The 27,225-nt window shown below is 40.9% G+C and overlaps 2 protein-coding genes across 3 annotated transcripts; both read right to left on the bottom strand.

Moving 5' to 3' along the window:
• Positions 1–1,034: 1,034 nt before the first annotated feature.
• LOC6739663 lies at positions 1,035–8,206 on the bottom strand. Of its 2 annotated transcripts, XM_039293237.2 has the most exons (4): positions 8,100–8,206; positions 5,785–6,084; positions 4,959–5,021; positions 1,035–4,152 (listed from the first exon to the last, which is right to left on the bottom strand). In XM_039293237.2, the coding sequence occupies exons 1-4, from the start codon at positions 8,103–8,105 to the stop codon at positions 3,037–3,039; spliced, it is 1,485 nt and encodes a 494-aa protein (XP_039149171.1). In that variant the 5' UTR covers positions 8,106–8,206; the 3' UTR covers positions 1,035–3,036. The 2 variants fall into 2 exon arrangements, with proteins under 2 accessions (XP_039149171.1, XP_016032477.2); XM_016174300.3 differs by lacking the exon at positions 4,959–5,021.
• Positions 8,100–18,001, bottom strand: LOC6738651 (accessory gland protein Acp76A). The gene is made up of 3 exons (XM_002085417.4): positions 17,013–18,001; positions 15,723–16,948; positions 8,100–8,205 (listed from the first exon to the last, which is right to left on the bottom strand). The coding sequence occupies exons 1-2, from the start codon at positions 17,980–17,982 to the stop codon at positions 16,830–16,832; spliced, it is 1,089 nt and encodes a 362-aa protein (XP_002085453.2). The 5' UTR covers positions 17,983–18,001; the 3' UTR covers positions 8,100–8,205; positions 15,723–16,829.
• Positions 18,002–27,225: the final 9,224 nt, after the last annotated feature.

Here is a 27,225-nt window from a genome sequence, read left to right on the forward strand (position 1 = left end):
TTACCCCAAAGACAACCGACGACAGCCCGATTTATCACAAAGCCCGAAGAACTTTGCGAATTGCCCGAATTCCAACTGTGATTGCCTGGCTAAATGGGAAACTGGAGATTGAACCATTTTCAACTGGGCAAAGTTCCCAAAACAACTTATTTCCTGCCATTTGTAAAGTTCTCGTGGCCCATCAATCTGCGTCAGTTCGATTACGCAAATATGCAACGATGCCAGCTCACTGAGGATTCAATTATCAGCGGCACTTCAAACACGGCATGCATTTTTAATGAACTTCAACTGAATAACTTGGTTAATAAAATATACCTTTAGCTGGCTGCTGAAATAATAATTACAACTAATTGTTGACCGATTTCTTTTAATTACGCCGCATTAGTTTTGACTATTTTTGAACAGTTGAATGCATTTCCTTTTATAATCGAATGAATAAAATGGTTGATGGTTAATTTTACTCATTTCGTGATATTCATGTTTTATTCTTTTAATTAATCTTTGATTGAAAGCAATTAAAATCTTGGAGTTCTGTGTGGAACATAATTTTAAAACCACTTTTGGAAAATAATCAATATTTGGTGGAATTCCATGGGCAGTTGTGTATGATTGTGTATTATTATAATTTGATATGAAGGCGTACAATGAAATAATATTAATAAAAATTTATATATGCTACAAATTGTTTTCTACTTTTTTCCCCCTCTTCTTGTAAAAATAGGAACAGCTGTCTTGCAAAATTAGTCCATAATTCGATACGAGAAATCTTAAATCGATTCCATTAGCAGGAATTTTCTCATGAATTTTCCAACTGCTTGTACTGAAAAGAGCAGCTCTCGATAAATCACCATTATCCTTATTATCTTCGATCCTGCCGAGCCACGTCAGTCCCAATTAGTAATCTGCAATTCCCGGAAGCCAGAGGTAATTCGAGACATAAATGCGATGCTGAAAATGTAACATTTTCAATTTAATGCTCGCCGAGGCGATTGGGAAAAGTAATATTGGGGAAAAAAGGAAAAACACAAATGGAATGGTTTATTTGAAAATTTCTTCGTTTTATTGTTGCACGTTTCAACTTACTTCAGTTACGGTTACAGTTGGTTTTTCATTTCATCTTTCCATTCTGGTTTTGTGACATTTAATATGCATTTTTTATTTAACCATAGTTGGTTGCACACCAATCGTAATGAAAAAGGAGAGGTCGTAAAACTATGCATAAATATATTGATGAATGCCATCGACAAATATAGAAATAATTTATGCAAGAATAGGGAAGGAATAACTTATACTTATGCAACAAAACGTGTATCCTTTAGCCAGCTTTAATATTAATATCGTATATTTAACTTTACATTTAGTATATAATTCTTTACTCTATATAAAACGTGTCTGCTTCTGTTTTGCACATTTTAGGTTCTTTGATAGGCCAAGCTCGTAGAGGAAATAGGAAAAAGAAGCTCTGAGAGTTAATAAGGTTTCTTCAAAAGGTTTAGTTCGATTTTCATTTTTTTTATTTTTTTTTCGTATAGGAAAGTAAGGCAGCAATTTATGAAGAATTTGTTAGTCGGGGCTTGTTTGTTAATATCTTTTTGTTATTTTCAACTATTTTCACTAGAGGAAAGTAAGGCAGCAAGTTAAGAGTAGAGAGTTTGTTTTGGTATTTCAGCAAGTGCTTTGTCACATTTAAGCCGCTTAGATATACATTTATAAACACCCATATACAGATATATAATGCATGTATACATATACATATATATTTGCTTGTATAACTATATATAGCTACCATAAATATGTTAATTAAATATGCCTGGATTTCCATCTATATATATCATATCATATATCATTTAGCCGTTCAACAACTCAGTACAAATGTATCTCGTTTGTAGTTTCTATTCGCCTGCCAATTTTCCTGATCTATAAGACTAAAGCCAATTATATAACTCTAACATGGTGTTTTGGAGCTTGTGAGGATAACGAATGAGTTAAGGATAAAATAAAAACCATTTGCTATGGATCTTAATTGACTTAGGAGCTCCCATATACCAGCGAATAATATTAAAAAATAAAGATAAATTATGGGTTAACAGGAAATTAATAATTTGTTTGATATTAATCTTCTAAAAAAAAGATACAGTAATTTTAAATATTAACTTTCATTTCTGCTGTAACATAAAATAATGCTTCGAAATCAGTATTAAATCATATGTCCTCTCAATTCCCTCCACCACTTCTAATTTCCCTTCAAAAAAGTTTATCTACTGGAAAAATTATTTGGACTACTGCAGCGCATAAGCAGTTTCATTTTCCAAGCAGCTGCCAATTTCTAAATTCGATTTTTAAGAAGAGAACAAAATTAAGCGAGTATTAATGTAATTTGTAGTTCGTTTAAAATTAGTTAGGCACTTCAACTGCAAACAATGAAACTGGATTTGGAATTCCATTCAAAAATCTTCGCTAAATAGGAGCCTAGGAAATGCGAGCTGCGATTTTTATATTTATAAAAAAATATTATTCATAAGTATATTATAAATTTGATGAAACTCTGGCAAGCCTCTTGAAGCTGTTTTTACTAAATGTTTAAGCCTTTAATTTGTTATTTTATTAACTTACATATGCTCCACTGTTGGGGTTTCTTTTGTGGAAAGTTTGCTTTCATTGATAGTTTATCACAAAAATTTCACTGGTCAGCCATTTTTTACCAACACGAAACATAGGTACTTTTCGAGGAAAATATGTAATCCTCAGAGTTTCATACAATAAAAAATATTTTTCCAATTGATGAAATCTGATTCAATCCCTTTCGAATAGCAAAAATATTGGCGACCAGTGCTTTAATGTCTGTTCAAACGATCTTCGCAAGGATCACTCGAAGTCGGCCTGACGCAGACCCAATTTGCTCCTGAACCCCGACATGTGCTTGCCCAGACTGCGGCCCGCCGACGAGATGATGGAGGACGATGTGGACCCCTCCTCCGCTCCGTAGTTGGCCTGATATGTGACTGGGAGCTCTGGCGACGGGGCCAGGAGCAAACCTCACGTCCGCACGAACTTGTAGACGATGAGGAACACCATGAAGGACAGGGCCACCAGGACGACAGCGGTGACCACCTTGGCGCAGGTATTCAGACCGGACTCATGGGGATTCAGGGGCCGGGAGCTGGTGTGCGTGGCCGACCTCCGCCTTTTGGTGGCCAGGCCACGAGCCAGGGCCGGAAACGCCAAAGACTGCGTGAAGGTGAGCTTGTGTATGGACTCACTGAGGCTGTAGGGACCCACGGAACCGCGGGCAGCGGCCCTCAAGAGCACGTACTCCAGGTCCAGGGCATCGAACAGGGAGTAGCGAGCGGTCATCGTGGAGGACCTGCGCCTGCCGTCGTGCCGGGAGTCCCGTTCCCGATCGGATTGCGGCTGCAGCCAGGGATCGGAGACGCGCTGCTGGACGCCCGCCGCGCCCACAGCGTAGGCGGAGCCGGAGGAGGTAGTGTTCGCACCACCCGCACCACCGGCACCGCCCAGGCTGACCGCGGCCACGGATGTCAGCGACGACGTCGTCGACGAGGAGGCCGAGCACAGCCGCAGGTTGGTGGCCAGTCCATTGTCGTGGAACTCGTTGGCGTCCTCGATGGAGGTCTGATCCGGAGAGGTTTGTGCCCGCTCCAGCGCCGCCGCATGTTTCATTCGCAGGGCGAACAGCCGGGCGTGATCCGGATGCAGCAGGGCGCTCGACTTCCTCCGCCCGTTGCCACTGGGCACCACGCAAATGCTGTTTCGCATGCTCCTGCGGCCCAGCGACAAATTCGGTGATCCCTGGGTGGGCGTGCTGGTGGGCGACACATGGCAGGATCCTCCGCCAGTCTGGCCCAGCGGCAGGTTGTGAACGCCCGGCGGAGCTATGAAGGCGTTCGGCGAGGGCGAGGCCTGCACCGAATCGATGCCGGAGTCGCCGGCGTGCAGGGTATCACAGTACAGAGAACTCCGCCGGTCCGTGGACAAGCTGAGGTGGTTGCTGCTCCTCCTGGCGTTCAGACTCAGGTTGGTGCTCCCGATACTGCCACTCCCGCTGGCCACGGCTGTCGGACTGCTGACACTCGTCTCCACGATGGCCGGGAACACGAAGGACTGGCCATCCGCCTCGCCGCGCGGCGAATCCTGCAAGAGTCCAGATCACATATAAGATAGGTTACACTTGCATCCTGGGTAGGATCATTCGGGGAGTTACTTAGGGGATTCGGGGAGCTTTTAAGCCGGTTCGCAAGTGCAGTGTGGGATTCGCTGCTTATTCGGAAAGAGTGGTATATTCTCAGAGGTGACTTGGTTAGTTGTTAGGTGGTTCAAAAACGTATTTCGGTGGGTGGGGGGCTTGCCTTTTTTACAGGGAGAAGTGTTGTGTCGTGGGATTTACTTATACAAGGTGATTTTGAGTTGGGTGAGCACGGGTTGATCGACAAGAGTGGGCTAAAACTAATTTTTATATTATATTTTTTTAGTAATTTAGGATAGCTGATTGCTAGAATTTCATTAAATTATTTAGTGTGCAAATTCCAATAAATAATTGCATATTTATTTGAAATACAGCAAACTGGCAGCTATGACCACATTCCCATGGCAGTTGTCGACCAGTCCCAGCCAAAAATGGTGCATGAATAACCAAATAAAATTGAGCGAAAGAATTCCCAATTAAATTACATGAGCATCGAATTCTAGGCTAAAAAGACGTGTAGAATACACAAAATAACCTCAACGAGAAGGGTACTGTGGTCAGATTTATACAGTTAGTAGTCAAAAACGATTGGAGCTCGTTGGAGGCTCTTTCAAAATAGTTAATCGAGGCATGCAAAAATCTATGTAGTTAATAGTTACGAGTAGCATATATTAGATTAGATAGAGAGTAGAGCAGATAAGAAGTGGAGCAGACTAGAGAGGCTGGAAAAAGAGGAACTGGTTGGAAATCATACCCGCTGACCCTCGGGGCCGCTGTTTCGACGCAACTGAACGAAGCCCTCCTGGCGCAGGAGCGGCTACCACAGCAGACCAGCAATCAAAACCGAACCGGAATCAGAATCAGAACCAGAATCAGAACCAAAACCAATCCAATCCGAAACCGTAACCATAGCCAAACCAAACCAAACCGAACCAAAACCAAAACCATAACCGAACCAAACACGCAACGCACACACAGAGGGTTATGTATGTTTTTAGGCGGGTGGTGGTGTTTGGTGATGGTGGTGGTAGTGGTGATTTGGTGGTGTAAGTAAGGTTTGGTGGTGTAGGTGGGGTTCGGTGGTGTTGGTGTAGTGGCAAGAAATAGAGAGTCGGAGAAACAAATTAACGCAAAAACGCACAACTGGCCACAGCATAAAAACCACTCGCAAGCGAGAGATTCGTAAAAAATAAAACTAAAAAGCCCCAAGTTTAAAACTGTTGCGGTTGCTTTTTTTCCCAAAACACATATATTGGTCTACATTTTCTTTTCAACACTAAATTTCGCATCTGGGGTAAACAACACGTTCCAAAACAACTTTTTATGGGGGAGATATTTTTTCAGCTGAGATGTTTAGAAATGTTAAAAAACTGCAAGGATTCTTTTATTTAATATAAAGACAATTTTTCTAAATAGATTTAACCACTGCTAAAGTTAAGTTATAAATTAATTGTTTAAATAAATTGTATAAATTACAATAAATTACTTTATGTTAACCAGAATTGCCTAAATTCGGAACGTGTTTTTTTCCCCACTGCGGGCTAGAAACCAAATCAAAAAGTGGGGAGACAAGGACCTACCTGGCTGGGCCACACCTGCAAAAGTGGCAGCGAGCAGGAGGGCTTGCTGTTGCCGGACTGCCCCAGTGTCGTCGGCCCCGCTCCGGATGCAGTGGCTCCGCCCGCCGAGGATGAGGTGCCCGATCCCTGCGACAGGCTGGTGTAGTGCAGGTGGTTGAATCTCTGGGCATCGCTGCTGCCGCCGGCACTGGACGCCTTCGTCCTCGTGGGACTCTCATAGCCATTGGAGTCCTCCGAGGACGTGGTCTTGGGGGAGCGCCAGAATCGCTTCAGGCGCAACTCGCGCCTTTTTTCTTGTTTCTGCAAGTGGAAACGGGGATTGATTAATTGGCTTTTCACCAGAATTTTCCCATGTTTGGGTGTTCATTAGTGTTGTTTGCACGGCTGAAAACATTGCGAAATCAGATTCTTTTGGATGCACACAGAAATTGTTTGCACGTGTGCACTTTACCTGCGGTATTTTTGAAATGTTAAACTTTCTCCAATCATTAAGAATCCATTTAAATAAATACATTGCATTTAAAAGAATTGACAATTTATTTAAACGAATTATTAACCGAAAATGAATAATTATGCCTCTTCTGTGTTATTCTGGCTTATATTATATGTGTGTTGCGTATTTTAGTTTCTCTTTAGTTAATAATTAATTTTCGTCATTATTCTGTGTTTTGTTTTGAAAAGAACTACATAGCTCCTCACCTTTTTTAAAGCGAGTAAATGAAATAATAATTAAATAAATAATTCACATTCCAATTAGTTGAATAAATGAAAGACATTAATTGGCACGGCTCATAAAGCTCGTTTGATTCAAAAGTGTCATTTAATTTCCGGCCGTGGAAAATCAAGAGTTTGTCATGACAAAAAATTTCGTGCTAGCTTTGATTAATCGCTGAATAATTTTGTGCATTTATCTTTAAACGACTGGCAAATAGGTTAAGAAGTGTTATTGTTGTTAATGAGAAATGTAGTAAAACTCTTGGGTAGTATGAAAATTAATTAAAATACCAAATTAAATGTAAATGATTTTTATACTCATTCTAAAATATAAAAACTCACTTCAAAATAATCATTTTGCTGGCACAGAAAATTAGCATTATTAAATTACCCAACCATTTGAAGCTCTCGCTGTTTATGCGAGGCATTTCCGGTTCAAAGTCCCAATAATTTAGAAACTCTGCTGCTAATTTAAAATTAATTGACCGCAACAGGTGCTCTTGTCACGGAGTAATTCAATTTTAGCCCTCGCGTGGGAAGGCCCATGGCCTTTGACATTTTCGTGCGGTGGCGATAAATATTTGCGTTGGCGAAATGCACCGACTCTTTGTGTTGCCCTGCCCTCCATTTGAACCATCATCATGATCATCATCATCGACCTTGCTTGCTGTTGGCCAAATTTGCGCATTATTTTTTCAATTTAAACTGTGGCACTTGCCCCTTGTTCGAGCTCCTCATTCCCCAATTCGTATGCATGTCGACCGCCGAATGTGTGTCTGTATTAAAAAGGCTAGTGTGCTGTTTTCCGCTAACAAATGGCAACTACCGTGCCACAACAGCGGCAACAACCGCCAGGAGCCAACGTGAGACGTGACTTGGCCGCCGCCATGTTGCATTTGGCGATAAGCCGCAGTCGCTGGAAGCCATTGTTTGCCTTTGTTTGTCGCCGATGTTTGCCACTCGGTGTTCGCTATTCGCCGTTTGGCGTTCAGTTCGCTGCTCCATGTGCTCGACATCCATGTGGCACCCAACATGTGGCTAGGGTGCTTCCAGTTCAAAGCTCCTATAGTGCAACTTGTGAGCAAAACCAATTTCGAAACCCGAATTCTACTGCTTTCGATGGAATACTTAAAATAGAGGAAACTACTTTTTCTTTACTTATACTTCTGGTAATTCAAATAGTTTACGTTCTAACAGAACCTTTACGATTTGAAATGAAAGAAAGTCTTTAAATTAGTGTCAGTATAGCTTGTTCTGTTATATCACGCATACGCACTGTGGCCAGAAATGGTAACACTTTGTATTTAAAGCTAAAAAAACATCGTGGCTCGCTTATCAAACAAAATCAAAAACTTTTGCAGAAGCACTATTTGCAATTTAAATTAAAATGTGTTTCGCTAAAAGTTCTGCATAAATATGTTATTCTGTTTGCAATGCATTCCGGGTATGATAATAAATACTTTACTAATTATGAGTAATTTTCAGCAATGATATCCATAAAGTTTTAAATACATGTTTCAGCTCTTAAATATTTTAATATTAATTTGTTAAGGTTTAAGTATTTAAGTACCCTAACCCTCTGGGTGTGCCAAATATTTTACCTGCATATTTTTTTAATATCAAATCCGTTTTATGTGTTTGGTGTTTCATCCCCAGTCCGTTGTGGCGCAAGACGAAAATCGATGGAAAACTGCACAGGCATAAATTCTGCAATGGGAAAACAGAGGAATCGAGTCAGAGAAAATGATAAATCAACCGATATAGCAGGAGCAAATGCAGCATTTCTTTTGACCCCAGAGACCCCATGCCAGCACAGCCCGATGTCCTGGCTCCCAATTCGTTTTCTCCAAAGGAGACGGATTGGATTCGGCACGGCCCGCCGGAAACAGGTTTCAATTGCTTTACCTGGTACAAACAAACAGGGAATTTTAAAATGCAGCCTTTCAATTCGATTTTAGCTTGCTGGAAGGAAACATCAGAGCAGGAAACTGTCGCACATTAACACGCTGGCAAGGACAAAGGCGATGGCGACGACGCCATTAGTGCTTGACAAGGACATTTCGAACACTCACTCGCATTCAGCTATGTATGCATGTGTGAGTGTTTGTGTGTGTGTGGCAACCGCAATATGAAGAACCGACCTCCTTCCCATTCATGGTGGTCAAGTTGAAGGATATTCTGTTGGTGCCACGATGGATGAATGCTTTTGCGACGCCTGCGAGCATAAATCAGTCGCCGGACACGGACACGATTCCGGGGTCTCTCCGGAACCCCCACCGTAGCCCCAAGGACCCTCGTCGGCCCCCATGTTGACGCAGCTGCGGTGGACGGTCCAATAATTAGTTTGAGCAATTCAATTCGTTACTTTGAATTAAGCTCGCCTTGCGGATCGCATCACTTGCTAATGGGTGTTGTTGACAATCCAAAGTGCTGGTAAATGTCCCGAGAGTGCGATAATTTAGTGTTTGCGGCCTCATTTAAACGTCAATGCGATAAATTAGTGCGCCACGGATTTATTTATGGTTTCTGAAGTGCAACCTTGATTTCTCGCTTTTATGGGTTAAATATATTCTCTATATGGAATGCTGTTCGTGATTTAACAAATGAGTCTCTCTATTAGGTTATGTGCCCAAAAGTTGTTGCAAGCTTTTCCCATTTCCTCTATAATTTCGTTGATTGCCCCAAGGATGCCGCAAGTTTTGTGTGCCCAAGCAGTGACCGTTCCCAACCGCCTTTCTGGTTCCCACAGCCACAACAATCCGACCACCACACCCAACCATTTAGACAGGGACACCTGGCCCGATTCCCAGCCCCACGCCTCTCCGATTGCTTGTTGCACATAGCCAACGCTCCGGCAAGGACAACACGTGGGTTACCTCAACTTAACGACATTCACGTTTGTTTTTTGTTCCAGCGACTTGAACTCGAACTCGGTTGGAAAAAGTTTGCCATAGTTGTGGAGCTGGCCTTCGGCCTTCGACCCGCACACCTTGTCAATCGATGTCAACACACGACTCCGACGGTCTCATTGCCATTGTCAAGGCCCCGGACAGTCCGGTTCCACAATATATAGCTATATAGCCATATCCTGTAGCGCCATTCCAATACATATGCACTTGCAGCCTTGACGGCACTGAACTGCCCGTCTGCGATTCCGAATCGCCATTGCATATCAAGTAATTCCCAGACATAAATCGTCGACGGTTGGCTGGCTTGCTCACTTTCCTGCATAAATATTTCAAAGGAGATGGCGGCGCGAAGTGATTTAAAGGGCGGAAAAAATTGCGCTGAAATTACACTATATTTTGTTTGTATTCTTCGGACGAATTAATTAAGGGACCCTGCAAATGACTCAAAATACTTAGATTTCAGCTCAAAAAAATATATTTAATTTTCAAGCAGCTTTGTCAAATTGAAATATGAAATTTAGCATGTTTGCTTCACATTTTTATCTTTAGTCAATTGCTCTTTTAACATCAGTTTAGGTTCCTTTTCTTTTTCTGGCAGGACCAATGCTCATCTCACATTTCAATAACATCTAGCCGCCGGTTATCTTCGAGCTGGCTAGTTTTCATATTGCCATTTTTAAGCCCCCCTGTCCACAGATGATAATGTCCTTATCCATTTGCTGTCAAGCGTCCTTGGAGCGTGTCATGGCATAAAGTGGACATCTTCAAGGGGCTGGAAGAAGGCGCGGGCAGATCTGCTCCTCCATCACGACAGCAATTATACAAATGGCAGTTGGTCCGCGTCCTGCCCCCCCAATTTTACTTGGCCCCTCTAGATATCGCCCATCCGCTTAACTCGCTTTTTGTGTTGAGCGTGACCAAAATTTTTAAATTGAAATAAATTTGCCTGCTTGTGTTTCGGCAGTGTCCTTGTTGTCCTTGCTGGCTCCCTTCTCATATCTATATAGTATCGTTATCGTGTTTGCTTAACGTGTTTTCCTTGCCCCCTTTTTGTACAATTCCACAATGTTCGCCGCTGTTGCATAGCTAGCCTTTTTTCTGCTATTTGAATTATAAACAAATTTGGCTGCCCGAGGCCAGTTCCCTGCACGGTCTAATGTCAGGGGTCAGGGCCAGTTGCAGACACGTCTGTGTGAGTGTAAGGACACGGCCGCTTTATCGCCCGCTTCCTGACAAATATTGACAGCTCAGCCAAAGACAGACGTTGCCACCAGCCAGCTAAATCATATTTAATTAGCAGCAATTTGGGCAATTGTTATAAATGCCGAAATGAGTGGCCCTTGTCCGGCACAGTGGGACCATTTGCGAACATGGGCAGCAAATTTACAATGTACACTGTGTATGTTTTATTTACCTTGCAATGTCCTTGAAAAGTTTCAAAAAATATATTCAGTAGGGCATTCCCTGAACCCCCTTCCCCCCCTTTCAGTATGAATAAATATGTCTACAATATGTGTAAAAATCCTTTAAAGGACTTTACAAAAATACTGTGTCGCATGCCAAGCTCCTTAGGTAAACAAATAGTTCGCTTCAAGTTTCCTTTTTTGTAGTAAAATCGGATTTATTGCAAAACTTTTGGAATTTACTATAGTTTGCATGAATATTGCTGACAATGCCCTTTATATTGAACAATAATGTTCTTCAAAATACTAAGAAAGTACTAAAATACTTCTGAAATAACAATTTGCTTGCCAATTCTAAAGTTCATTCTTAAATTATAAGAATAACAATATAGGACATTGAAGTAATACTCGAAGATTGTCTACCAACCAATGGGAGAGTCTAGTTGGCCTAGATGAGGAAATTCCTCCATTACAGAGGCCGAAACAACTTTAACACCAGAAGGAAATCCAGACAAAAGCAATTTAAATTTTATTACACACCATTTAGTCAAAGTGCCAGGACTCGGCTAGTGAGTAAGTGTGTGGTGGAAATTATTTATGTAGCCCGTGCTGCCAACAATGTGTTTTTTGTCCGGGCTCCGGTCCTTTTCTTGGTTTTTTTTTCGGCTGTGGCACTAAACTTTCATGTGTAAAATATTATAGCATACTTTGTCGGGCAAACCGAGCCGTTTACCTCTCGGAGGAAACTTTTCTACGGTTTTTTGCGGGAGTCGTTCAACTCTCATTGAAGTCGAGTCATTGTTTCTGGCACAGGAGTATTTGACTTATGGCCAGCTGGACCCTAATGGATTCCCAGCTGTGTTTTTTAGGAGGGGTCAGTGTTTGTCAACCTGTTCGTTGACCTAACATAGTCGTGAAAATGCTGGGCATGGGATTAAGAAACTTGTTTGGGGTACTTATTAGCTGCTAAGAACCACTCGTACCCTCATTTATAAAGCTTCTTTATGGGGCCAGTTAACCCGGGCCCGAATTCATTTGGCTTACGCACAGCTTTTCACATTGCCTTTGACAAATGATATGGGTTAAGACTGACCCTAACTCGATCATGATTTGCCGGAGATTGTTGACAAAAGCCAAAGCACTTGATTGCATTAATCGCGCTTACTTTGGCTCTGTAATTAATATCACTAGCGTCCTTTATTGTCAATTTATTAAAAAGAATTAACTTAAAAGCTTAAGTAGGGTCATTATTCGAACTTAAAGTGTGATACTTACATATACCTAGCTGATTTCAATTTATTTTGTTCACTTAAATAAATTAACAAACTTTTTATTTGTTGAATTTCATTTGCGAAAATGAATTTGTGGCTTTCATTGATTTTCTCCAGCTTTTCGTGTTTGGCTGCGCTTCAAAGTTTGCACATTTTTTAAACTTATTCTCAGACTTGCCTCAGTTTTCCGCAGTTTTCCCGAAGAGCTCCCCACCAAATGGAAGCCAATGGATGAAAAATCGTTTCACTCAATTGAGCACCAACTCATCTGGCAGCTCGACTGAGTTTCATTTCTTTCCCACTCCCCATTTTCCATTCGACTTCCTCGGCAGCTTTTTCTTTGACTTTCTGCCTCTTGGCGGCTGTTTTATGCAAAAGCAATTAACTCAACTTTTATTTTTTCACCTGCACAGGTGAATTCCTCCCAAGAAGGAATTTGCATAAAATCGGGAAGGCAGCGAAATGAAAATTAATGTCCAATAGCTGACCCATTCCTTTCGGATTTTTGTTGTTACTTGATTTCGCTTATGGCATGTTTGTCGAATTAACAATTTAGCACATTTTACGGTCGGAACGTGACATTTTGCTGCCTATGAGCAATCTGTTTCTAGAGGATTGTATCTGCATCCGAATCGCATGGCTAGCCTTTTGTGTCCGTCGAGGGTTTCCCGTTCTTTGTTGACCGCATTTGTCGCTTTCCACTTTCGAAAATCCACTTTGTTTTCAGGATAACAGCTGTTGTTTGGTATAACCTTTGTACGGGTTTTCTGAGATCCTGGATAACTGGTCAAAATTTTGACTGACTTCAAAATGCTCTTGCAAGAAGTCTTCAGAAGGCAACTGGAGTTCACAGCGGAACATTAATACATTTAAGACTTTAAATAATTAATTAATTCCAGAAAACTTAGAAGTAAATACATATATAAAAAGTAATAAGCTCCCCAGATAAATTTTAAATGATGAAAATTTAAAGCAGAAAGATATTTCTAGAAGAAAATCGCCAAGAAATCTGAGTTATAACAATCCTTATTCCATCACTAATTTAAAATAAAGCCCAAGTAAATCGGATATTGAACAAAAAGCTGATTCCATTGAGAATATATTTTTTTTTAGCTGCCAATCTTTTTCAGGGCACCACACAATATTTATTTTTCAGAGCATACAAAATTCATTGGGTCCTCCCAATGTTTCGGGTTTCAATAGGTGGAAGGTGGAAGCCCTCGTCCATTCTGTCATTGTATTCGTGACCGCGTACTTGTAACTGCGGTTGTATGGGTGTTATTGTCTACGTGGCAAAACTTCCGCTGCGGTTTTGGCTGCTGCGGTGGTTTTGGCCGCTTCGGTGGCTGCGGCAACCGGAAGCAGCAAACACTTTCCGGTCACGCAGTCACAAGGACTCTCCGCTCCTCTCGCGCCAAAATAAAATAAAATGGAAAGGAGGAAACAACAAAAACTCAAAGTCTCGAGCAGTCACTTAAGCTTAAGTGTTGTTGTGCGCCAACCATTTTGTGGCCACAACAATAACAATGGGGGCCAACAATGGGAGCAACTCAATTTCTATGCGTAGTACAACGCGACTTTTCGCAGGACGAAACTTTCGCCAAAGAGCAGCCACAAATTGTCGGGCGAACAAAATTTGCCCAGACCGCTTCTAGTTTTGCATTTGAAATGTGCCAAATAAGTTTTTAATTGAAAAGAACTCGCAGTCGAAGTCGATGCCCGCAAAATGTGGGCAGCATACATTAAGTACGCAAATGCGGCACGAACTATTCTACAGAGAAGTGGCTTAAAGCTTCAATAAAAAGTGAGTACTTCATTTATTTCTGTTAATATTTTACTCAAATTAACTATGAGAAAATTATCCTACTTAAAGGTGCTTTAAACGCAGGGAACATCGGTATAACATGTGCACTTGCAATAATCTGAGAGTGGGAAAAGTTTCCTGACTTACGCACACAAATCATTATCGATTATAATCGAAGTCAGGTGTATAACGAGCGTATACGATTTAATGCCCAGTCCATTAGTTAAACAGCCCTGGTCTCGCCACGAATCTGACCCTTCCATTGTGTCCCGGTGTTAATAAGCCAAAAGTCAATGTGTTAAATGAGCTGTGGGGTGGATATCCTGGCGGCGAGAAAAGGGGGTTCTGCGAACTGCTAGAGCTGGCTATGGTTCAGAGTCATGTGAAAATTCAATATAAAACTGGCAGAGAACAAAGGAGAACTTTCGCTATTCAGGTGAGAGTCAACAGTTGGACGAGGGTCGATTGCAAAGTTTGGTGTGGGTGGGATTATCAGGGAAATATATTAAAGCCTCAATGGATATTAAATTAAGTTCATACATCTTACAATCAAATTAACCTTAAGGTTTATTCTTGCACATTTTGGATAACTTTAACATAGGCTCACATTTTATATTTATTATTTTGATTTATTGTTTTTGATCATAATATATTCTTATAACTTTTTATTAGAATTTTATAATTTTTCCAAGGGTAGATGAACTTCGTCCTGCCTAAGCTAGCTTCTTTTCCTGTTTTTTTGTGATAATGCATCAAAATTATTAACAAAGTGTTTGTTTTAGTAGCTATACCCGTAAAAAATTCATTTAATGCTAATGCTTAGATGAAGATTTCCCGATATTCAACCCCCGTGAACGTTTGCCATTTCTTATGCGCTTGTCGGTTATCGTTTTTATGCCCTTTTCTGCCATGTCTGCACAACAAACAATGGGCCAAAATGTGATTTAGTTTATGCCATTTTGACACGCTAGTACACTTCCTCATTTCCTTTCTGCGTTTTGCCATTCGAACCCGAACGACAGGCAGTTATAATCTATGGAATTGTTACCAAAATCCATTTGCCATATTGCCAGCTGCAAGAAGAGCTGGCTGAATAACTTGCACTCGAGTGCACTTTGCCTCCATCGTGATCATTCTCATCCTCATCGACGTCGATGTTTGGCATTCAATTCAATTAAGTGAGTTTAACTTTTGTGTGGAGGAGGGGACAAGAAAAAGCCAAGGATAAAGTTGAAGTGCGAGAACAAAGGGAGCGATTCTATGAGAAGTACCAGTATCCGTTGTCTGCCTTATAATTGTTTCCATTTGTTCTCATCAAAGTTTTCCGATTCGTGGGTTATTTGACTTTTCTCACGACTTTTCCTTTGTGTTCCACTTTGAAACAATTATTTAGGTGAGAGTTGCCACGCTTACTTGGAATTTGCTGCGGCTTCCACCAGTTGGTTAATAAAATCAATAATTTCAAACTTTCCATCAAGAATATTGTGAACTGCGACTACGTATAAATTAAAAAAGATATCCTTCTGCTTTCACTTAGTAAGTAAAACAAATCCAGCACCCCAAGTTGTAAGCTTTGAATCGATTTTTTGGTCAGTAATATTTTTACAATGGTGATCTATGCACTTTATATCCGTACTTTGTGGCAGATATCTGACCTTTCCCGTAGCTGAGCCAATCTGAATTGATCCACCTTTTTAATGTCTTTCTTTTGTCATCCTTGGTCCTTGACTCTGGAATTCTTTGTGCATTCTGATGGTGGCGAGTCAATGTCGCTGCACTCTGTTGCATTTTATAAGCGGTACGTGTCAGCAATCACCCCGGGAAAAATAGCACTTACCCTGACCGGGAACTCCTGCTGGCCATGTGAATTGTAGGCGCCAGTGGTTTTTATTAAAACCCGTAAACGCACTTGCTGCATGCAAGTTTGTTGTGATTGTGCGGACAACGGGGCGTATGGGCAATGTCATGTTGTGCAACAACTCAAAAAACCCGCAAATTGGTGTAGTGTTTTCTAGGTTAATTGTTCTCTGATTAGCGTTGGAATGTTAGCTACATCACTCTACTTGTTTATAAATGTTCCAGTGATTTGGCAATTCTTATCCGTTAACACATTGCATATCATAAATTGCTGTGGCTAGTCAACAAAATTTAGATTTAACTTCTTTAGGTGTCTGCATTTAAAATAACTTAACTTAAAGGCAAATTGTTTGGACCAAACCTTTTAAATCAAAGGAAAAATTTAAAATTCGCAGTTTAATGGTTGCAAAGATACGGTTGATTAACCTGGAACTTGAATAATTTATGGCGACACTGGATACCTGTGTTTATTCGACCTTAAAACCAGTGACAGCTAACCCGAAATCAAAGCGGTGTACTGAAGCTCAGGAGACCGGCACCTCGTACCACTTTTCACATCCTTTATGCCGTGCATTCCGAGTCCTGCAGAGCAACCGACACTTAGAGGGCTGCCGTCGATGTCTTTGTGGCAGCGCTGGGTTGGTGGGAAATCAGCGTCGGTTTCCGGTGCCCCAGTCTTATAATTTATGCAATTGCAGCTGGCGAGGAGGGTCGCCACTCGGCTGCCATGATGCAATTGTCAGCATTTGGCTTCGGTGGCACCGCAATCGCGAGTAATTGTGGAATGCCACGGGGCACCAAACAAACAAAGCGGCAAAAAAAAAAAACGTTAAAAAGGGAACAGGAGCTGAAAAACAACGTTGATGCTGATGTTTTGTGGCCTCAATTTGCTTAAACAGGCAATTAATATGCGCGGCAACGTTGTAAACAATGCCATCGGGGAATTTGCGGGATAAGCCCGCACCAACCTTCTGACTAATGGCCGAAATAAACACAGTTTTGTGCGACTCTTGTTTGGATTAATTCAAGTTAATTTAATTTACAACTCGGCTGACATTTCACTGCAAATTCCTGTAAGTTGGCACTGTCAAACCGCATCCATGCGACCGATCATGTAAATGTTGCTCTTGTCCCTGATTACGAACACAAAACCCCGGTTGACATATACCACTCTATCGTCGAAGTCATCGCCCACATCTATAGTTACTGAAATTATAGGTTTGATCATTGATCTTTTCTTTAGCACGTCTCACATCTCAGGCTAACTTACTTAGCACCCGATTTTGATCGGCATCCAGGGAATTATACTGCTTAAAATTCGCAGCATTGGCCTTAGATCTCCTGACCCCGTTAGTAAACAAATTTTCGATGCCCAAAGCCTTTAGGGCCATGTTGAGATCCACACTCTCGCTGACTTTAAATTTTGGCAGAAAGAGATGCGTCTTCTTCGACATTCGCAACTTTATTTTCAAAATTGTGTCCAGGCTGAACATTATTTGCTGGGTACTATACTTTGGCCTTGGCAGTAATACCAGCATTTCCATATCGCTGTTATTGAATGGAACCACAACGCCGCGCACTTGATCATTGTTGAAAAACTCCATCGGTGCTTCGGTATACATCATTTCGACCGTATAGACAAAGGGTTTCCTATTCTGCCGCAGCAAAGTAAATGTCCTATTTGTCAACGCCTTTTCTCGGTTTTTCCACACACATGAGTATGACATTCCTTGAACAGCCACAACTTGAGTGGTCTGGCTTATATCGTTCTTGCCAAATAGATTTTTTCCAGCCTTGCCTATCCACCTATTTAACCACTTCTTGATCTCATTTGCTGCGCTTTGCTCGCTGGAGAAAGTCATGTTTTTCACTTCCATGCCGAGATTTCCGCCAAGTTGCGTAATGTTCGGCGATGCATTGTAATCCGGGGACAAATAAATGCGATTTGTGATTGTAAGTCGTTCCCTGGCAGCCTTTTCTCGGGCTTCTCCCAATAAGGATATGATCTCCTCGTGACGAAGTCCTGTCAATTGAAGGGCACTTTCCAACTGCTGGTCCGTGACATTATCCTTGCTGAGATAGAGAAGTCCTAGGGCCTGGCGGATCGCAAATGGAGAATACACAAAGTTCCGCGCCATTCGACCCTTGCTCAGTTGCTTTGTCAAATTAATTTCAAAATTATACGCATTTATATGTTTTAAAAGGAATATCAGGAAACAAATTAAAACGCGTTTAAACATTTCAATTGTTAAATGGTAACTAATTACTTTTTTATGCAGTCGATTCACGAGTGGGGAAAATGCCGTTTCATTAAAGTGGTAAAAAGTTTGAATAACCGTACTAGTTAATGCCAACTACTCTGACTATCTTATAATAATATTAACTCAATCAGTTTTAAAAATGCAGAGCTAATTGGCTTACTTTCTTCCTTAATAATCACAAAATTGAATACTCAACTTTTAAGCCCGTAGCATTACATTTTATTTAATTTTATTTACTTTATTGCAAAAGTTGAGAAGCAGAGGTATCATTAGTGTGTAAACAAAGTTTAGAATTTTGCAAACAGCTAAAGATTATTAAGGCTTAATATAATACTATGAAATTTAAATTTACACGGAGCTTATAGTCGCTTACATAAGAAAATGGTCAAAATCTAGTATATAAATAATAAGATCAGCTTAAATAAGGTAAGAAAATCGGTAATCTATTCATTATTGTATTAAAACTGAACATATATACGGTATACCATTAACAACTCTCTTCCTTGAAATTTGTAAAGGCATTGAAGATGAATCATCAAATTCAGTCAATAAAATAAAATAATAAAGCATTTTAACGTGTAAGTTAAAGTGAATGTACAAATTAAATGTATTGTGAACAGCATATATATATAAATGTTATTTAATAAATTCGTAGCCTAAGGACCTTGTAGTAACAGCTGTACGCTTAATGTACAATATTTTCGTAATATAATTAAATAAATAGACATCACTCACGACTGCTTTACTTTTCATAATACTATTCAGTAATAAAAATATATTTATACATGAATGCGATAAACCTTGCTGTTAATCAAGACAAATGTAGATAGCATTAGCTTTTGGAGTAGCGATAAATTATGATGATAAATTCACTAAAAAATTGCACACATCCCCGAACCAGTTTCCTCTTAATGGGAAACACACACAGGTTTCATAATTATGTTTACATCACCTCTATGGCAACGCCAACCACTTCCGTTTCCCTTGCAACCCGCTGAGTTAACCAAGTGCACTTTTATATCCGAGCTTAGCTCGTGGCATAAAACGTTTGAGCGCTCATTGCATTTTAATGGCGTTTTAAAGCGCTGATCTTCCACGACAGCGAACAGCTGGGCGAGGGGGGAATGTTGCATTGGCAGGGGGTGGGAGGTCGATTTAGATATGCTGCCATGCAACGCCCACATGGAGCTTCATGTGGACCTCGAACACTTAGCAAAAAATTTCAAAGAAAGTCCCCATATAGCGAATGAAATGTAATCAAGAGTTAGTAGATGTCCGCTATTTTAAGATCCGTATCTAAAGTAGTACTAATATAATAAATTATTTTAATATTATCAAGTTAAAGCAACTCCTAAACTATTTCATATTTACTATAAACAAATTTGGACAATTATAGAGAAGTATAATAATATCAAATTCAGTTAATAGTCTACATATTAGTAATGACTTATGACACCAGGAAGTGGATTCGATTCCAGTGCACAGTCGTTTTCCTAAGCGGTTGCCACTTTATTGTGCCATCGTCTGTTTATCTCCGTCGCCGCCATTTGCCCTCGTCCTGGTCCTTCCTTGGGCTGCTCACCTAGCCGGGAGCTCGCCAAGCGCTGCGGGAATCTTGCCTGCGGGGGACGGAGGTGCTAAGGATCCAGGAACCAGGACGAGACACAGGCACTGGCTTTGCCGCCCTGTGTGTGGCATGTCAGTCAGCACTTACACTAATTTCCAGTTATTTGCATGCAAAATTACCCGGCCCCGGCAGAAGCAGCGGCAATAGAAACGACACAGGAACAGAAGCAACACTAACCAACACCAACGCAAACAAGCCTGGCCGACACCAACAACCATGGCAATTGCTCCATGCTCTGTTTGCACTGGGAGAATTATATGTGTGATTTAACAGACTAAGAAAATATACATATTACGAAATATGTGCAGACAATCAAAACACTCCCAATGAACAGAATGGACAACGTTGCGTATGAGTAATTTATGCTTTATGCCTACAAATAAGTGAATTAGTTATTATTTTAAATATTCCTTAAGTCTACTTTTGGTATCATTTAATAGGTAAGTTAACACCTGTATTGTTAGGCACCATGTTAGTTCAGTGCACTTCGTGTCCATCAGCCAATTAAAAGGAGAAAATTATGTTAATTTTGAGGGCCCTCGACTGCACTGTCATTTATCATTTGGCCCCGATTTCTAGTTATGGCTCTGACCACATAGCACAGCCCCCGAAGAGCCAGCTCATTACACCTCCTACTCAGAATGGAGCACCGAAATCCACCTTCGTTCCTTTACTGCCAACTTAATGCCCGTGATTGGCATTTGCCACTACGCCTACGCCTGACGGCAATTTTTATTCATTTGCCGTGCAGCAGGAGCGAGAAAAATTGTGTGGGCGTGAGCACATGTACAGCACAACACATGCAACACTCACTTACTCAGAAACACCCACACAGTGAAGCGCGGTCCTCAGCGAGGACATCAATAATTTATATAGGAATTTGATAAATTATTTCGTACGACAGTCCGCTGCTGCCGCAACTAAATAAGTTAATTTGTCATGGGCAAGCACAACAAAAATTTGTTCAGACATGTAAATTGTCTCGATGGGGCTTTGCCTTCAGCTTTTGGTTGAGCTCTGATAGGGAATACATAATAAATTTGTTATTAATGGTGTAGACATGTGTACGTAGGATAAACTCCATCCTGTGCTTCTCATGCGACGGGATAAGCGTCAGCGAGTTGTGATGGTATTGAAAAATGATCTCACAGCTACATGATTTAAGCTTCCTTTATTATCGCAATACATGATCTAAGCTTTTTGCATAACCAATCAAAAATACTTACAGAACTTAAGTATTTGCATTAACAGAATATAAATCATAAACATGAATCGCAATCTCATGGAACTTAAGGACATGCGTATGGCTACATTTAAAATGTAATAAATCCAGCTAATGATCTTTAATCGCTTGAGTTCTTCTATAAACTTTATCCAGTTCTCTTTGGAGCAATCCGATATACGTTGCAAAGGTTAAGTTGAACGGACTTCCACCACTTAATCTCTCGGCCCGGTTCAATTGCAGGTTAAACAACTCAATTTGCCCCGAAGTAGCTATCGAATATGAACAGGCGATTGCACGTTGGCAAACAAAGGATATGGGCACTAGACACAGGACAATCAATGCAATTTCATGCGACTAGATAGCACTAAACAAAAACAGCACAAGCAAGGCCGACAAACTGAAAAACAACAATTTAATTAAAAATTTATAAGCGTGTCGTTGTCTTGGCAAACAAGGAGCCAAACAAAGCAACAAACTGTTGCTGCGATACCCACACGAAGGCAAGCACTAACGCAATCGCACAAAAGGGTGGGCGAAAGGCCAGCGGAAGCGGAGCTGTAGAGCGCCCCCTGGCGGTGGGAAGCGACAGCACACATGAGCAAACCGGAAATGGCCTGATGCCATTGTTCTTGCCATCTGCCGCCATTTCCCGCCCCCTCTCTCTGTCATTTCGACTCGGCTCATTTGCTTTCGAGTTCCTGGCTTTGTTTAGACTTCTGCGGGCTAATTACTGGAACTGAAGCTCCACTCTGAGCACCCATTGAGCTTAATTAGCACGAAAAAGTTTTTCCCAGCCGCAGAGACATAATTGAAATGTTTACGTTTTGTTTTGTAGTTGTTTTCCCCGCTGGTGTTTGCTTTGCGTTTGCTACAAAAAAGTTTTGTGCTCCCCATTCATTTCAATTAAATCGCAATTTCGTTAGATCATAATTCTATGCATATTTCGTAAGAAGCTCCAACTTCCGCTTGGCCTTGGGCTTTGTTGTGGTTATCCTTTATGCTCATTTTAAAAGCGAGGATTTACCCTAAGCCAGCCGACGTTGTCTGTGTGAGTTTTGTTCTGGCTGCGTAATTTATGGCCACAACCCTGGTCATAATCTTAGCGTATAGAACTCTCCTGAGTTGGCTATTTATACGAGAAGCTTTGGGTCGACCTTCATAGATAATGTACGACTCCAATAGTCGGCGGTGGCGCGTTGATTGATGGTAACCGCGTACTTAAGGCCTATATCCTGATTAAGTTATAAATGCAAAGGCCTTTAAATGGAGTACTCAAGGTACTATGTCTTGGGATATACTGGCAAAATGTTCAAAAAAATAAGGTAATTTTGTATGTTGAACTTCACCATAAAAGTTTAATCTACAAATAAAAAAACTAATTTTTTTTATCACTTCTCTTAAATAAATTCATCACTTAACTTCTCGCATGGAAAAACATCTTTAAATTTCCAAAAACATTTTTATAAGCAGAAAGCAGAATTTACTTTCTTTCTTATCCCATTCTCTTTCAGCTCATTTTATTCAACATGCGCCACTTATTTATCTCCACCCACTTTATCACGACCCCCATAATTTTCTCTGTGGCGTTGTGAGTAGCATATTTTTTGGCGCCCGCTGTGGGGCGGAAAAATTGCGAGGTTTACATTTCAATATCAGGAGCGTCTGTAAGACTCTTAAAAGCTTTGCCAATTGTTGAATATTTTACAGTTTTTTATTAGCTTTGTGTGTTTACCGATTGTCGGAAAAGGTTGTTCTGCTTGTTTGTGTACTATATACCCGTATATCCAACCTGTTCATTCGGGGGCATTAAGTGTGCCGCCGTTTGCTCACCTTTTTTCGCTGGCGTTTATTTTTTTTGTGATAATTTCTCATTAAAAGGAACGCAGAGAGTTGCGTTTATAATATTTTTGTTTTTTTTTTCTGCCTCCTGGCCCCGTTTTTAATGGACACGGACCGTTGATTTTAACGTCTCGTGCCAGTTGGCGTTGTTGTTTTTGCTTGGCCGGGCTTTCTTCCTTTTTTCACAAATTAGTCGCACGAACATTTTGCCGCTTTGCTGCCGCTGCTTTGGAAAATTGTTTGCAACATGCAAAGCCTCGGCCACAAAATAGGCCGACAGAAAGCCCATAGCCAAGCCCAGACCCTCGGCAGACCTCGATGCTTTCGAGGGAAGCAAATATGCAAGCGGGTCGCATTAACAACGGCAGCGTGCCTAAAAATTAAGGCTACCAGAACTATCTTTATATCAGGATAAAGTTTACTTGTTTAAGAGCACATTAAATGCATAAAAAGAATACCATACCAACCCATATTTGGTACTGAATAGACAGAAATTGTCAGAAGTCCTTGAAGGGGTGTTGTATTTGATTAATGTTTTCTGCAAAATCAGTCATCCCTGAATCGATGTTTGATCTGCATTATTGGCATTTCAGCTTTTAACACTTTTCCCTCAGTGCACCCAGATTATGTTGCTTTCAGTATCACGAAGCCATCCCATACCACGAGGCAGGACCAGAAAGCAGGGACCAGGAATGCTCCTGTCAGCATTCTTTGCTTGCGTTCCAGCCAGACTGACAAATACACAAAGCGACATGCCACACTCGGACCCCTTCTCCAAAAATTCTCTTTTTCCACTTTTCTGAGTCCTTCGTCCTTCGACGTGCATGCCACGCTTTTGCCTCCCTGCGGCTGCTTACACGAAATGAATATGGATATCCTTTTAATTACAACTCCATGGCCCGCACAAAGCCTTCCACATTCTTTCCGCGGCTCTGGTTATTTATTCCTGCTGCTATTTTTGGCCAAAAGATTCGACGTGTTTTGGTATCAGATTTCCCCGTGTCTACTACGCCAATCGGTGCGACAACAATGGAATCCCATCTTCTGGGATGTTTACGTCGGTCTGCCTTATGGATTTAAATGCCACAATGGCAGCCGATATATGTTCATGGGTGGCAGACTTTGAATGTGTATTCAAATGAAAGCTGTTGAATGCTAATATTTATGTGTTGTCTGTTATCAAGGCACTTTTTTGTGGGCGGTCGGTCGTAAAGGTTTTGGGGCTTTTGTACTTATGTAAATTCCACTTCAACGGAAAACCGATTAAATTGTTGAAACCACTTTTTCTTACTTGTTTGTATAAATTGTTAGCAAAAAAAGATATAACTACTGAACTTGAATTGTTTAAATGGGCCTTGATGTATGATGAACAAGTTATTTGGGAATTTGAATTAATCAAATTAAGTTCCTTAATTACCTTAAAGTCATTCAAAGTACATTCTCTCATATTAGTGAAATGCTCTCATAATACAATTGCAAATAAAACAGCACAAAATTAACAACTATCTAAGTTGTTACCTAAGCCATAAATCAGAAAGCGAATGTTAATCCCCCATTTAAATCACTTGGAAGCTACTTAGCTCCAGCTACTCGCCTATCCTCAACTCCATTAAGCTCATCAAAGAACATTTCTGGCTAATCCTCCATTAAGTTAATGCTTGTTTACCGGTGATACAGATTATTATTTCATTATCCACGGCACAGCAAAGTACAGCAGAGTTATATTAAGAGCGTTTAGAGCTGAGCAGATTTTGTACGGCGAAATGGAATCTTCAGCAGGCACATAATGCCATGTATATTCTGTATATACATGGAATATTCTCATACGTACATATGGTTCCTGTACGCGTCGGCAAGTAAAAAACAAAAGCAATGGCCGTTGGCTTTGACATGTTCATCTTTTGCTCGGATGAGCTGCTCCGCCTCTCCGGGATGTTTAAATATGTATTGCCCTGCATATTTTATAAACTCCACGTGCTTTTTCAGACAACACTTACTCACAAGCACACGCCGCACGGAAACCTCCGCAAAAAACACGGATACCAACTTGCAATTCGCGTTGGCTAACTCGATAATATTGATTGGCTGGGAGGAGCCAAGGAGTCGAGGAGTAGCAGAAGAGATGCCTGCCAACTTGGTTAAGAAGCAATACCAATTTGCTATTGCAGAATCAATTGTTTCTTGTTCCACATTTCTATAAATTCAATCATACCATTCTTCAAATTTTGAATAACTTTATAAGATACTTCCCAAATCGTCATCACTGTTGAACAGAACATGGATTCTGGATCGAACGTACTAGTGGGTCAGTGGCGGTAATGTAGGCCATCAACTTACCATTTCGCAGGATCCACCATAGCCAGCTTCAGTTCCGTGGTCCTCGCCATCGCGATAATCCTTTGGCCTCGCCTCTCGCTGCTTTGGGGCGTTTTAAAACGCGCGCGCTTATTTGGATTTTCACCTGCTTTGTGTTTTTGGTGTGTGGTTGTGTACTTGACAAATTGTTATGGCTGTTGTTTGCTTGTTAGTTGCCGGTTGCTTGCTTATTTTTACACTTTTCCCAGCTCACTTCGGGGATGCTGATAAATGGCCCTTTGGTTGATCATTTCACATATGCATTAGAGGCTCCATTTTTGTATATTACCGCGACACATTGCCGAGGTAATGTGATTTCTTCCGTGCACTGGATAAATATTTAATACTTCAATTTTCGAGCGCAGCAAGCGGGCAAATGAAAACGGGACGAGGAAGGGGGAAGCTTCGCCTGCTTGGCCATTTAGGGCGACTTTCGCAGCAGATCCATTCGCATTATCAGCTTTTGGCTTAACCCTATATTGCCCTACGTCCACCGCCCACCGACCACGCCCCCTGGCTGCAAAGTGTCTCAAGTGCGCCATTAGGCGTTTGTTAATGGCCTTTTACCGTTTTGCTGCTCATCTCTAAGCGCCATGCAACAGGACACTCAGAGAAAAAACGTGAACAGAATTACTTGCTTTCGAAATTGATTTTTGTTAGTCATTTAATTTTATATTACGAAAATTAACAAAAATTAGGTAATGCTAATATATTCCTTAAGGAACAAAAAAAAAAAAAAAAATAAATAACTTATAGAACTTTGAGAATTATTTGATATATATGTATATCTTAGTCTTTTTATAAACATGTCATGTTTGAGGCGAACTTAAAATATACAACTCGCTTTGCGGATTTTTATGTCTATTTTTTGTCGGTGTGCAAAAACGTTGTAAACTCATTTAATATGCTTAATGACGTCATGTGTGCGCTGTTTTTAAGTAGCCCCCTCTCCCCCCTTTCGACTGTGTGTGTGTGTGTTGGCCCCACCCTGCATGCGACAATTCTCAGCGCAGTGTTATTGTCACTGGCGATGTTGCTGCTTTTTTACTGGGTTTTTGTTTTAGGGGCACTCCTCTTTTGTTGATTCTCAGCCTTCATTGTTGCGTTGGTCATTTGAAATGCAGATGGCCTTGGACAGCTTAGCCCCTGGCTCCACTTTGAATGCTCCAATGCTCCGCCCAAAATAGTCTCGCTAAACTCTTAACAAAACTGCGAATAGTTGTGTGAATGGCGATGGCGGCTCAGCCTTGGGTCAAATCTCTCTAACTTGGCCATAGAATTTCCGAGTCAAAGGAGCCCAGAGTCAAACGGACCTCATTGTTCCTTTTTGGATTCTGACCTCGAATCCAAGCTGATTTGGCAGTTTCTCCCAGCTCGCATGTTAACAAACCAATGGGAGGCGGAAGTCTTTAACGGCACGAGTTTCGTTAAATAAATGTAAACTATGTATGAACTAAATGTTAATATTTGTGGGTATGCTGGGTGTTGCACAGTTCATTAAGCATTTTAAGGTTATTATCCTAATTTTTGAATGATTAAGTTTTCAGTTTCTTGAATAAACTGAGAAACATCCGTGCCTTTGCGTTCTACGAAAACTAGAAAATGGTGAACAGGTTTCTTAGAATCATAAAATCTATACGAATGCTTAATTTATTTGTTTTATATAACCTATTGAAACTGATGATTTCCGTGTATCATTTAGTCATAATTAATGGTAATGCCATCATTGATATTCAAGCAAGTGAAGCGAATTTAAATAAATATAATTCAGTTTCATGCTGCATTTTCTTCCGCTTCTGACTAATTTCTCCCAAGTAATGTGCTTTAGCATTCCCTTTAATCTAACAATTTTACTATTTTAGTTGCCCAGATGGGTTGAACCCAACAAAAGGGCTGACTTTGCACGGTTGATGAGTTAATGCCCTGTGTTAATTAAATGCCACAGACGCTCCTTGGGGAAGTGCATGCTGGCGGAGTTATTCACCGACCTAAGACCTTTAAAGCCGCCGTATTCTGTATTCTCCTGGTCATGTAGCCGTCTTGGCCTGCCATTTAAAGTCAGTGGGCTGACACAATCTAATGTTGGCTTTGCATGTTCCACAGCCGACTAACGAACTGGTGGTAACAAGGTTAGTTGGCAACTGATTTGGCCTGCTTAGTTAGTCCCTTTTCCCCG

Source organism: Drosophila simulans, chromosome 3L (genome assembly GCF_016746395.2).
Source record: "Drosophila simulans strain w501 chromosome 3L, Prin_Dsim_3.1, whole genome shotgun sequence".
NCBI classification, from domain to species: domain Eukaryota; kingdom Metazoa; phylum Arthropoda; class Insecta; order Diptera; family Drosophilidae; genus Drosophila; species Drosophila simulans.

Bases quoted from the DNA above. Each gene is read 5' to 3' on its own strand.
- LOC6739663 (XM_039293237.2), bottom strand. The intron at 5,022-5,784 runs GTAGGTCCTTGT...CTGCTGTGGTAG, and splicing joins TGCAGGTGTGGCCCAGCCAG to CCGCTCCTGCGCCAGGAGGG. The intron at 4,153-4,958 runs GTATGATTTCCA...GGACTCTTGCAG, and splicing joins GCGGCCCCGAGGGTCAGCGG to GATTCGCCGCGCGGCGAGGC.
- LOC6738651 (XM_002085417.4), bottom strand. From the start codon at position 17,982: ATGTTTAAACGCGTTTTAATTTGTTTCCTGATATTCCTTTTAAAACAT. The intron at 16,949-17,012 runs GTAAGTTAGCCT...CTATAATTTCAG, and splicing joins CGATCAAAATCGGGTGCTAA to TAACTATAGATGTGGGCGAT.